Source organism: Silene latifolia, chromosome 5 (assembly GCF_048544455.1).
Source record: "Silene latifolia isolate original U9 population chromosome 5, ASM4854445v1, whole genome shotgun sequence".
Lineage (NCBI taxonomy): Eukaryota > Viridiplantae > Streptophyta > Magnoliopsida > Caryophyllales > Caryophyllaceae > Silene > Silene latifolia.
This window is the reverse complement of record NC_133530.1, coordinates 91073693-91086396: the sequence shown is the minus strand read 5'-3', so window position 1 is coordinate 91086396 and position 12704 is coordinate 91073693. Positions and strand designations below refer to the sequence as shown.

Below are 12704 nucleotides of genomic sequence, written 5' to 3'. Positions count from 1 at the left end.
CGGGCGGGATTAGGTGTTCGATCAAAAGAGCTTCCTAATACGTACCCTCACCCCTTACTCCAGATCTCCGTGAGCACCCGTGTTCATTGGCATCCACGAGAGTCATTCTAGACATAGAATGCTAAGGGTAACGATTGCTTAGTGTTCATGTCACTACTTTGTGTCTTGACATGACACGAGGTATTCGAACGGTTCCAATTTCCCATAAAAATTGGTGGCGACTCCATACAAAATGCAAACGCTTGTTTTCGAGCCCCCTTCACTCCCAAGCGCCCCCGTGGGCGGCCCGCTGTCCACAATAGTGTGAATATGATGATTATTCATGCAACTTTTTATTTTATTTTAATGAGATTTATGATGTAACATTATCGTTTAGTTTTTGTTATCATATATTTATATGATAATTTCATGGGTGAGAATATTTAACAGTTTGATTTATATCAATTTAAACGTGCACGGGTCAAAATTTCATTTTAGCCCGTTTCACTAATTTAAAAATTTATACTAAAATATGGACCAAAATTCTCATTTTAAATAAGCACGAGTCAAAATTTCCATTTTGTTTTGTACATTGGTTTCAATAATGAAAAGCGGTCTAACAATTTGAAGAAGCCTGCAACTATTCAAACTTATCAAACCTGTGCAATCTCAATAATTTTATGTTAATTTCATCCAAATAATTTTGTTTCATTTTATACAAAGTCGGGCTTTTTTAAGCCCCCGAGTAACAAGTTAGAGTAGAAGTTCAAATTTAGCTAACAAAAGAACATATCATATTACAACAAGTATTCAGCTAATTTACCCTAACGTATCATTTATGCTAATTACGAGTACTGAGCTAATTAACCCTAATATGTCATTTATGCTAATTGCAAAATGAAATTATAATCCTTATCTAAGATCTTAATTAAACATGACTCTTTATAACTCAATTATTACATTTAGAGATCAAAATTGTTAAACAAAAGTAGGGTGATATTACTGCTTTACTTTAAAATTTTATTTCTAAAGATAATTAAATTCAAAAGGAAATAATTAATTAATACAGTATTAATATACAATTTCATCTTGAATTTTTTTTATAGTAACAATTTCTTAAAGAGCATACCCGTGCAATTTGCACGGGTTTAAGACTAGTTACTTTGATTAAATTTAGAACCGTGATATTTGAAGAAAACAATCTCAACCCAAAACCCACCTCTAGGCTCTAACACTAAAGTCACCTCTAACCATAAACTGAGATTATACGGCAGCGGACGACGATAGTGACCGGCGAAGACGACGACCAGCAAGAAGGATGAATCCCTCTTTTTTTAATCCTATTTCGAATCCATCAATTATTTAGTAAGTATGATTTTAATCTTTTTATTGTTTTTAATTTCATATGCTTATTTGAATTGAATCTCATACGAATTTGCTATTCACTTGAATTTGCCCTTAAATCAGTACTGTATTAATTTGCTATTCAATTGCTATTAATTTGTTCTTAATTTCATATGTTTCGTCTGATTTTACTGATGATGATTTGTCGAAGAGTGTGCTAGTTAATATGAATGAATGCTTTAAACTTTGAGCTTTGCTTATTTGATTTTCAGGGATAATGTACATGTGCTAGTTAATGGAAGTGAAATCAGTGATGTTTGAATTTTATTTTTGCGTATACCTTTCCAATTACAAAAAAAATGCATCAATTACTCTAGATAATTGTCCTCTTATTCTTTTGGGGTAAATCCAGTAGAAGAATAAGAAGATTATTTGTCTTAAATTATATACTTTATTTTCAATTCTAATTTCTGGGTTTAATAATTACTCATGAAAAGTTTTTTGTCATCATTGTCACTTTCTGGTAAATTTATGGGTTTTCTTCTCCTTTTCTGGGCTTTTCAATTAATTATGGGTTTGTTATTATTCTTTTTTGTTATTAAAAATGTAAATATTGTTATTGGACATATTTAATATTTATTGTTTAGTATATTTAATATTGGAAATCATCGAACAATGTAGAGGACAATGTAGATGGACAATTCTGTCAATAGTCATAAAATTTAATTACTTGAAATAATTGTTGTAATTATAGCTACTTGAAACCGATTTGTTATATACGGAGTATACAATTAAGACTTGATAGAAACCAAGTATAATGCTGTGTTAATTCCCATATAGAACGTGGGTACTGAAAATCAGGAAATACAAAATGTATTTTTTTTGACTTATTGACTTTCAACCACAGAGCGAGCACGACGCATAGGCTCTGTGGTTGTTGCTTTAATAAATAAGATACGATATCAATTCTATTAAAAATCGATCTGTAGCTTACACACGGTAGAATGTCGTGAAAACTAAGAGGGTGGTGGCAAAGGCCAAAGGGTAGACAAATTTTTTTTATATATTTGGTGGCCGAAATTGGTAGTGAGAGAAGGATAGTGTCATAATTTGGAGTGGGTACAATGCAATTCTTTCGTGTAGCGGAAGAGGCTTTGTGGAATTTGGGATGAGCCATGCCGGGTTTTGGGCGAGTGGTTTGCTGCTTTCGCTTAAAAATAATATCTACCATGAGGGGTTGTGGCCGAATTTTAATAGTGACCAAAGGAGTGGTGGTCGAATTTTAGTAGTGAGATAATGCAATTTTGGTGGTAAATTGGCCAAGAGGCTGGTGGCCAATAATTTTGGCGGTGGTTGGCCAAAGGAGTTGCGGCAAAACATTAATAGTGGGTTTGCCCCAATTCTTGGGGTTGTGTAAGGTGGATTAAGGGTGGTGGTAGTGGAAGAAGATTAGCTCTTAATTAAGGCGTTAACTTTTGTCAAGAGCCTCACTCTACCACATTTGAAGACCATCTCAATCAAAGCTTTAAGGTTATGATCGACTCAATCAGTCAATCAGTGATCATATATCTTATATCTTGGGCCATTGAAATTAAGAAACCGTTGCTTAGGAATTAGAAGATGAGTTTTTAAATTCTAAATTTCCAATTAAAGAAGAAAAGAGTTGGGAATTCGGGTCTTAGAAAAAAAAAAAAAAGGGTAGAGAGTCAGGGTGAGAAATTAGAAAAGCATTGCTTTGTTTTTACTAAATTAGATTTTTTTTTCTTTTCCTACCACTATTATTATTTTAAAACTCTGAACAATGGGCTCCTTTCTAGCTTGGGCCCTAGGCCGCCGCCCCTCCAGACGACCCTGAGAACCGGGCCTGTTCTTGGTCATGACAATGTTTTGACGGCGAGAAAGAAGTGACAAACCTGACAGCTGTTGGAAATCGTAAAAAAATGTATACAGACTAAATGTACTAGTAACTAGTAAGCCTTGGGTTCAGGTTTAGTTTTGTGAGGGACGGGGTGAGACGTATCACTTTGTTTGGATAGACGGAAATTGAGGGGAAGGGTGTTTACACCCTGAAACGAACCTCGTGCAGCTGTACAGTTAATGCTCATTGGAAAATTATCTGAAAATGGATCACTTAAGCTTGTTGCCATTTCTAGATTCTTGGGAAATTTCTTGTGTCATACTGAATTTACTGATTGTTGTATGTCTGTTGAAATAAGTTAGCTTCTAACAGGTTGAGAAAGGAATTTTTTTTGTTTCAAAACAGTGTGTATTAATATGTTGCCTTGGTGGCTGACTTCCGTTTCACCTGATCATAGTCGCCAATGCTGAATACATCCCTTTCATGGCCATAAATTGAAGTTGTAAATGAAAATCAATATACACTTTGAATAAGCGGACGGGTTCTGACTTTCTTGTTCTCTGTGGTTATCTCTTTAATCTGATGCTTGAGAATAATTTAGTCGTGTGTGCAGTATAAGCATATTTCTGTCAATGTTTATAACACTTATTTTTAAACTAATACAATATCATCGCCAAATAATTTACTTTAGAGTGGATTCTGTTTTGCTTCCAGGTACATGTACCTTTTGTGATGGATTTTCTGGATGATCTTTTTTCTAAACCACCGGCTGGGAATGGTAATTCTATAAGCATGCCTTTTACAAGTAGACGTTATTATTTCTGTTTCCGTCGTATGGAGATCAAGGTACGAGGAATATAACATTTGGTGTTATACAATGTCAGTTACGAGCAGGTTTAAGCCCAAGGCGAAGCCCAAAAAACAACCAAAGAAAGCATCGGCAGTAGATTCCCAGTCTGTTGCAGTGAATGCGGCAGTGAATGCTGTCGAGGAGCAGCCATCTACATTAGATGATATTGTCAAAGACACGTCAGAAGCTCTTACAAGTTCATCCGTGGCAAAAACCAAGGATACTGCTGATTTCTCGACTACGGATGAATTGCCTGGTAATCAGATTCATTAATTGTGATATTGTCCACATATACTTTGGTAATCAAGGAGCACTTTGACCGATTATTTGTCACAATTCAAAATAGTTACCAAGGCTATTTTAAAATGATAATATTAAGATCATTGTTTGGAGAAATCAAACATTCAATTTCTACTCCGTATTTTTTTTTATCTCTGCATATAGTTGTAGACATTAATGGCAAAAGTTGACATCTGTTGATTAATGATCACCAATGTCTGATGGGGCAATAAATATGGGATGGAGGAGGTAGTACCTTATTTGACCGCAACGGTCGGATGCTGTAGACTGTAGTTACCAAAGCACCCTTGTTTTTTCTACCTTCTTACAATCATTTCGTAATTCTGTAGGTTCTTCGGAGACACCTGATCTGGATGTTCCGAGTATCCAAAATGAGATGGGGGTTCCCGGTTTCCCTGATGTCTCTTTTGCTAGGTCCTCACCTATCAGACCTTCTACTTCTGAAATAGCCCATGATCTTTCTATACCTTTAACACAACAAGACACTGGAGACATTCAGATAAACGTGGAGCAGTTGGTAAACTTGATTATGCTTCAAAGCTTCTTAATCTTTTATTATAACTTTCACAAGGTAAAAATTTTGCAATTTCTTGGCCTCACTTCCTTCTGTTTTGGGCTGGCGAAATGAATTAGGAAGCTGGTGACTTTTCTTGTCTTGACGCAGTAGAGATGATGAATGAAGCTGGCGGTGCTTCTGGTATTGACAGTGAGGCCCCGTGATCCTTTTTTCCCTTGTTCTTCCCGCATACTTACTGTTGTGTGATCATGCTAGGCAAGAGAACCTCTAAGTTAAAGCCGAAGCCCAAGGCGCAAAATAGAGCAAAAGATATGGCCGAGGCTCCATCGAATGATGTGCCTGTGATAGATGATTCGGTACATGTTGGTGGACTCAATTCCGTTCTTCATTCTTCACAGTCTGGGCTAGATGGTAATTTTTCTATGAATCCTACCGATGATCAGTCTCAACATGCTGTCTTTGACAATACTGAATCATTGGTGACGTCAGATATGTTCCAACAGGTCAGATTATCCCGTGTTAGGAATCTTTAATAATTAACAACTTTTGATTTGTAGTTTATTAAAAATTTCAGTGTGTGGCTTCCAGGAAGGAGAGGATCGAGAATTTAATCGTGTGAATTCTCCTGGTAACATCCCAGATGAAGGACCTGTGTTGTCGGGTGTTGAGGCTAAAGAGAATACTTTTGAATTTGTTGACGGAACAAATGATGGATTTGACATAACTAGTAAATCTCCAACAAATGTTCATGATGAGTTGACATCAAATAGAGAGGAAAACGATAATAGTGTTCTTTCAGAGGAGACAAAATCAAAGAAGAAAAGGAGAAGATCAAAAAATGCTGCATTAGAAAATGAGAAGTCTGCTGGAAAGAGGAAGAAGGCATCCAAGAAATCGGATCAATCTATCGGTCAGCCTCCCAAGAAGTTCCCTCGCGGGACTCGACGAAAAAGATGTGGTAATCTCAGTTCATCCTATTTGTTCTTTATGTAAAGCATGCTAGTAATTAGTTCCATATTATCAGGTTTCCCCTCTTGAATTAGTCATTTTTAATGATAGCATTGTCTTATTTTCTGATATAGTGGATAAGACTTTGCTTGAAATACCAGAGGATGAACTTGACCTTCACAGGGTGCCAATCAGGGATTTGATAATATTGCAAGAACATAGAGATCGAGAAGCAGTAATTTCTTTTTTCCTGTTTTCTTTTTTTCTTGCAGTATGGCTTGTTGTATTATGTATTTGAAATTTCTGTAATAGTAACCATTGTCTTTTTATATGCAGAAGAAACAAAGTACATCGGTACAGCCAACGCCAAGTAATGAGAGGTAATAAACTGAAGTTCTAGTTAACTGATTGATGACGTTGGATCTAGCTCCACAGGCAAACTTGCCTGAAGCATTAATGCTCGTGTTTTTCTTTTCATTCAGTAAAGGATGCTTTAGTTGTATTATGTTTCACCCCCCTTTTGTTTTTCACCTTTTCTTTTCTATATGTTCGCATTTTGAGGTATGCGTTCACCCATAGGCGGTTCTAAAGGATGATTCATGTCAGCTGACCCCAAATAATTTTGGGGTTAAGGCACTGATATTGTTGTTGCAGTAAAAGATGCTTTAGTTGTGTCTTACTGCTCTGACGACTTGTCTCTTAAAATGTGTAGTGATTTGATTTTTTCCTGGTCTTTATATTTTCTATTACAGGATTGATAACCTGCAGTCCGAAGACTATCTTTATGATGACGAGGCATCTGAGTTTGACCAAGATAGAGATTTAAATGAAAATCCTTCAACATCAGGGGTTCAAACAGATACAGGCATCTATAATTATTCATCATTCAGGGATCCTCGACCGAGGACAAAATGGACGAAGATGGAGACAGAGCTGTTTTATAAGGTGAATCATTGTGTGTGTTTTATAAGGTGAATCAGTGTGTGTGTGTGTGTGCGCGCGCGCCACGTCATATCCCAGTTACCTTTCATGCTAGAAACTGTCTGTGGTGAGAAATAGTGGCTGGCTTCCCAGCTAGGTAGCACGAAAACGGACACGGACACGGACACGACATCCCATGAAATTTAGGACACGGGACACGTTATATAAATTTAATAAAATATATATTTTATATTTATAAACATTCGATTTTGTTTTTATAAAAGTATTTGATATTAAATTTAAATAAGTAAAGGTAAAACTTGTCCATAACTCATTTTCATTTCCTATCAAACCCCATCTTCTAATCAAGCTATTTCAACAGCTCATTTCCCGTCTAAAGAACATCATTCACCCCAAATGATGTCCAAATGTTATGGACACGCGTCGGACACGTGCCCAAATAAATGTTGAAAGTTAGACACGGCTTTATAGGCGTCCGACACGTTTCGGCGTGTGTTCGAGGAGTGTCGGTGTCGGACACGGGACGACTGATTAAGAGAAGTGTCCGTTCTACCTAGCTTCCCAGAGCCCCACACCGTCACACCCCCAAAAAAGAGCGAAAAACATGGCCTTTCTCTTTACTTTAGAGACCTTTATTGGAACAACATATTCATGAACTCGACGTAATTTAGTGTATCCATTGTATTAGATTGGATCTGTTTGAAACTTGATATTGTAATCAGCGATCATGACCTAATCCGGTCCTTGCGCCGTAAAGGTAGCCAATACTGCCTAAAAATGTGGCCGCAGTAAACTTTAGGACCATTGGTAAATTTCTATTATTTGGTGTTGTTGCCCAGATATCATACTAGGAGTATATCCAAGCAGTTATATATGTCCTCATTAGTCCCGGGAGTGTTGCAACTAAAGCTGTGTTTATTGTCAGACCTCTCTCTTGGTCCTTATTTTTGTTCTGCTTGTGCTGAATGCATCAAGCCTGTAGTCAGTCTTTCTTAACTTTTGTAGGGTATCCGGCAATTCGGTACGGACTTATCAATGATACTGCAACTTTTCCCTGGTCGGACTTTGGAACAAATTAGATCGAAATACAGGAAGGAACAGAAACAAAACCCTATGAGGATGCATGATGCTCTGACTAATAGAGCAACAGGTATATTTATCTGCAATTAACTTGGCATTACAAACCTGTCATTTCACATTGTTAAGCTATTTTCGAAATTACTGAACTTTGTTAAAGTTGCAAACAAAAGTTGCCAAGAAAAACCTTTTTAGAACAAAAAAGCCACTTATATAAGATGTTTTAAACCCTGGTTTTTCAAAATGTTGGTTTGGTTTTGATCTTCAACCCAAAAATTGATACTTTCCACTATGTGTCATTTCACTTGCCAATTTGCTGATTTTGCTAAAAAAAAGTGAGTTTGTTTTTCATAATTTTCGTCCATCTCAACCGCTCAGTATCAGTCATTCCTTTGTTTTGAACCCATAGTTGTCATTTATTACCACCTCACATTTGAAAGGGTATTTAAAGACACGCCCTTAACTGTACGGCATGCGACAGTTGGATATATAATGTTAAAAGTTAAAACACTCATCAGGTTATCCCCCTAATTTGCGGAGTCTGCCATTTGCAGATAATTCATGCTTTGAGCTTGTGATCAAAACCTTGGAAGCTGCAAGAGAGGCAGAGAAGGACTATGCTTCTAATGAAGATGATGTAGTTGAACCAACAGGCAATGAAGCCAAGCCCGAGGATAATATCGAGACCCAGGTACATATGTACTCACTCAAAAGTTCGAAACTATATTGGCCACTTTACTCTTCTTGTTGATGCAAAAAAACTAATTCAAGTTTTATCTTTTTTCTTCATTTTGGTAGGCAACACCAGAGGAGCCTTCCAATTCCGAGCCTAATCCAGAGGATGAAGTTGTTAATAAAGAACCCGATAGGGCTGAAGATAGAAGTCCTGCTAGATCTTACAATGACGATGATGATTTCGACGACTTTATTGGGCTATAGCACTTAATTTAAGAGACATCTTTTTTATTACACACAATGATATAAGCTATTGTGGGTTGTGATAGAGCTTGGCTCGAGTCATGGCTAAAACACCTAGGGAATTACAAAAGGCTTGTTGCAAGTGGGTTTTATTTGACCCGTCACAAGATTGTGACGGATATTGCCCGTCACAAATGAGAATTTGTGAAAACCTAAAATGAATAATTTAAAGATCCCTGTTTCAAAACCGTTTTTGACCCAATTCACTTTTCGTTTTCTCGGTACAAAAGATGATTACCTCGTTACCTGATATACATTGTTTACCGACTATCATGTGTACGGGGATTCCCCACCCGACCACCCGTTCTCTCCTGTTATCAAGTTGCGCCGTAATTAAAAATAAATGTAATTTTTTTTTTCTCTTTTTGAAAAAAAATAAAGGTAAATACTTTTGCTAATTTCATGATATTTTGTACAGGGTAGGGTCGAATAAGAATTGTTCGTTACCTAAAGTCGTTGACAAGTGACAAAATTATACTTCTATTAAGACAACATTACATGATTCCATAGTTACCAATCTTGCAATTGCAACCTCTAATTTCCACACACAAAATCAACATGAACAATATATCTCCCATTCTTCCCTCTTTCACCTTTACCACCCTAAACACAACCCACAATTCTATTTCTAATTAACATGCAACCGTCACGACCACCACAACAACCACCGCCTAATTTACGACTAAACCGTCTCCACCGACACCCGATAATTCAAAATCAACCCCCCATACATCTCCTAAAACCAAATAACATCCCTGAATTTCTAATAACAACAATTTCTCTTCTTCTCTTCATTACTTCCCCAAAACACCACCTTTCTCCCCGCCTTCCGCCACCGCTTTCTCTATCATTTCCTCCACCTCATCGCCGCTTTATTACGGCAATGTCGCAAAACCCTAGAAACCCTAAAAACCCTAATTTTAATTCATTTCCAACTCCTCAATCTCTATCAGATTGGTTGAAACCCAGATTACCTTCCGATTCTTTCTCAACTTGGGGAATTTCACCAGGTACTAAGAATATTCATAACCTCTGGCTTGAGCTTTCTGATGGCGAAACCTCGTTAATCGACGCAGTTCCCCCAATTCGTAATCTCGAGGTTGTTTGCGTTAGGGTTCGTAGAATTGGGGATAGTAATTTGATTTTGATTGAATCGCATCAGGAATTATCCGATGGATCGATTAGGAAAAGAGGTAGACCGTTATCGGAGAAATTAAAGTCCGGTGAGGATGTCGAATCGGGTGCTAAACGGGCGATTATTGAGGAATTAGGAGTTGTGAATGATGATGGTGTGAAAATTGTGATGGATTCTTATGAAAGGAAGGTTGATGAGAGGGTTTCGTTATCGTACCCGGGTTTGCCTGCTTGTTATGTGTTGCATTATGTGGATGCTTTTGTAGAAGGGTTGCCTGAGGGCGAGTTTTCGACCGAGGAAGGGGAGGAGTATGGGGCGGAATGTGATGATCAAGGGCTCGCTAGCGAGGCGGTCAAGGTTGTAAGGCATTTTTGGAAGTGGGTTTCTGAGGATACTGTATGATGTGGCTTAGTATTGGTTAGTTTTCGGGTTTTCTTGATAATTCTGATTTCTTACAATTTTGATGTTGGTTGATATTTGTAAATAGCAATTGTCTGTAATTTGGAGATTGAATACTTACTGTAAATTAATAAAGGATACAAAATTGTAGATCAAAGCGGTTTATTTTACTCTTGCCATTGGTAAATCCTGGTTATTGTTCTCTGCTATGCATATTTGTGCTCACAAATGCTCGCAAATGTTGAATGTTACGATAGTTAGTCTATTGTAAGACGATTTTGCACAAATATTGTATGAAACGGATATAACTACGAAGAAATTATGATCTATAGACAGCTTTATACAAGTATTTGTGATGCGGTACTGGCATCGCAACTTTACACTGACATGTACTTCTATATAGCAGGAGCTTCTTGTTGTGAATACTGGATAGTAATAGACTCTCCTGATTTGGAAAGTGAGGAATAAAGTATCCCTTCTAACCCTTTATCTAGAAAGGTTAGAGTTCAAAAACTCTGAACTTGATTATGGGTGTCGCAAGGAAATGCATGAGTTGCAGCAATTTCTAGGTGATGTTTCTTATCTACAACAGCTTATTTATTCTGAAGGCAGTGATGATCTCTTGTCTGATCAGCCTTACTGACTGGTAGCAGTTTTCAGAATACGCGAAGTTTAAAACGATGCGTAAGGGGGTCAAAGAAGAAAATATTATTGAAAGATTACGTGTTCGTGCAGTTCCTTTTATGGAAAGTAAGCGTCACAGTCCCACCTCATCCTTGGCTTCAGAACATCAGCAGGGTGATTCATATCTGGTAAAAGATGGTTAAAGGATGTAACTACGCATAATAATACAGAATTTTGCTCTGTGGTCATCGATGAATGGTTTCTAGAGACACGTGGAATTTTTGCGGACGGGGCGGAGGCAGTGGACTGTGCCTTACAATGCATATACTTGTGCAGTGCTACCGATAGGTGGAATACTATGGCATCTATTTTATCAAAACTTCCAAATACATGAGGCAAGTTTTATCCTTTTTCTACTCCTACCTGCTCATGTGAATTAAATTTGTATTGCTTTTCTATGACGATGATTATTTACTCATTTTTAGGTTGCTGTATATTTACGGAGATAAATAGTGCTTAATTTCTGTTGCTTCTAAGCCTAATAGATGAGTTACCTGTAAAATGCAAGCTATGAGAAAATGAAGAATTTGCTTATACTTCTCTCTATCACTTCTGAAGAAGTCTTTAGAAATCACAATGAATGAGCAGCAGCTTTAAAGGATTTCTTCTATGATTTTGGCTTTTTAGTCATCACATGAATAATTAGAGTGATATTAACAGGGGCACTCTAAGATCGATAACAATCTATACCGTAAGAAATCTGCTTAGTAGTATGTGGAGACGTCTAGTTCAGTTGCTTATGCCATATGGAATTGGGTTCATGTGTTCCTCTGTTCATTGACTTCACAGGCTCCCAAGCAGGTCAATTTCTTTCTGGAGGCTCATAATGATGATAAGGCTGTTTAACAGATTCTTCGCCTTATTCTCTCAAAATTTGCAAGGTGCGAGCTAGGCCATTCAGACAGTTGACAAATATGCGGCGTGATTTGCAGTGTTTACAAGAAAAGGCTTTTTCATTTGTACACCAGGAGTGCATATTAACAGATTTCTGTAGAGGAGTTCTTAAAGCTGGAAGATTTTCCCTTGCAAGGAGCTACTTAAAGGGAGCTGTCTGTTTGTTCACTGAAAAGGCCGAAAGCTTAGTGATTCCAACAACTTTGGCGGGAGGAAGGGAGGCTGGGACAAACAGCTGGCTGACGAGCTAAAAAACAATGTCGTGTGCGTGAGGGACTTGGGGTGGTACGCCGGGATGATAGAGGAGCGTTGGTTTGGGGTGCTACGATGTAGAAGTTAGTGAGTATGGAGCCAAAGGAAGCGAAATTGGTGCTATGTTAAGGAAGCGGCTAAACGAGGGTATAAGACGATCATGGTGGAGAGTGACTGCTTGGGTCTTGTTGAGGTTTTGAAGTAACGTAGGTAAGGTAGGAATGATTTGTTTCTTATTGTTGAAGAAATTTTATCCTTTTGTAATAACTTTAAACAAATGAATCAAGGACTAACCGTAACACAAGCCTTGGTCTACTCTACTCTAACCCATTACCCACACCACCAAAGATGTGCACTCCCTTTCTCTGCGAGTTAACAGTACAATAAGGGTCTAAACTATCAAAAAATTTACCGATAAGGACCTATACTGAATCTGTTTAGCGATAAGGGCCTCAGCAATATTTTCGTCAAGATTCCGTTATCTTGGTAGAGTTGCCTTGGTTTGTTCTCTTCTTTTTAATATTTTATTGATTACAGAATGCAAAAT

The 12704-nt window shown here is 37.5% G+C and overlaps 2 protein-coding genes across 4 annotated transcripts; both read left to right on the top strand.

Moving 5' to 3' along the window:
- Positions 1–1162: 1162 nt before the first annotated feature.
- Positions 1163–8980, top strand: LOC141657896 (uncharacterized). 2 transcript variants are annotated; one of them, XM_074465291.1, is made up of 13 exons: positions 1163–1344; positions 3896–3959; positions 4066–4287; positions 4661–4848; positions 4965–5028; positions 5104–5351; positions 5437–5806; positions 5931–6031; positions 6133–6176; positions 6549–6741; positions 7744–7888; positions 8370–8506; positions 8614–8980. In XM_074465291.1, the coding sequence occupies exons 2-13, from the start codon at positions 3914–3916 to the stop codon at positions 8752–8754; spliced, it is 1899 nt and encodes a 632-aa protein (XP_074321392.1). In that variant the 5' UTR covers positions 1163–1344; positions 3896–3913; the 3' UTR covers positions 8755–8980. The 2 variants fall into 2 exon arrangements, with proteins under 2 accessions (XP_074321392.1, XP_074321393.1); XM_074465292.1 differs by having other exon boundaries at positions 1170–1348.
- Positions 8981–9312: 332 nt separating this feature from the next.
- Positions 9313–12461, top strand: LOC141657895 (uncharacterized). 2 transcript variants are annotated; one of them, XR_012548882.1, is made up of 4 exons: positions 9313–10345; positions 10731–10896; positions 10981–11346; positions 11801–12461. XR_012548882.1 is itself a non-coding variant. In XM_074465290.1 (2 exons), exon 1 carries the CDS (start codon positions 9431–9433, stop codon positions 10328–10330), a length of 900 nt encoding a protein of 299 aa, XP_074321391.1. In that variant the 5' UTR covers positions 9313–9430; the 3' UTR covers positions 10331–10345; positions 10734–10844. The 2 variants fall into 2 exon arrangements, 1 of the variants encoding a protein (XP_074321391.1); XM_074465290.1 differs by lacking the exons at positions 10981–11346; positions 11801–12461 and having other exon boundaries at positions 10734–10844.
- The last annotated feature ends 243 nt before the right edge of the window (positions 12462–12704 follow it).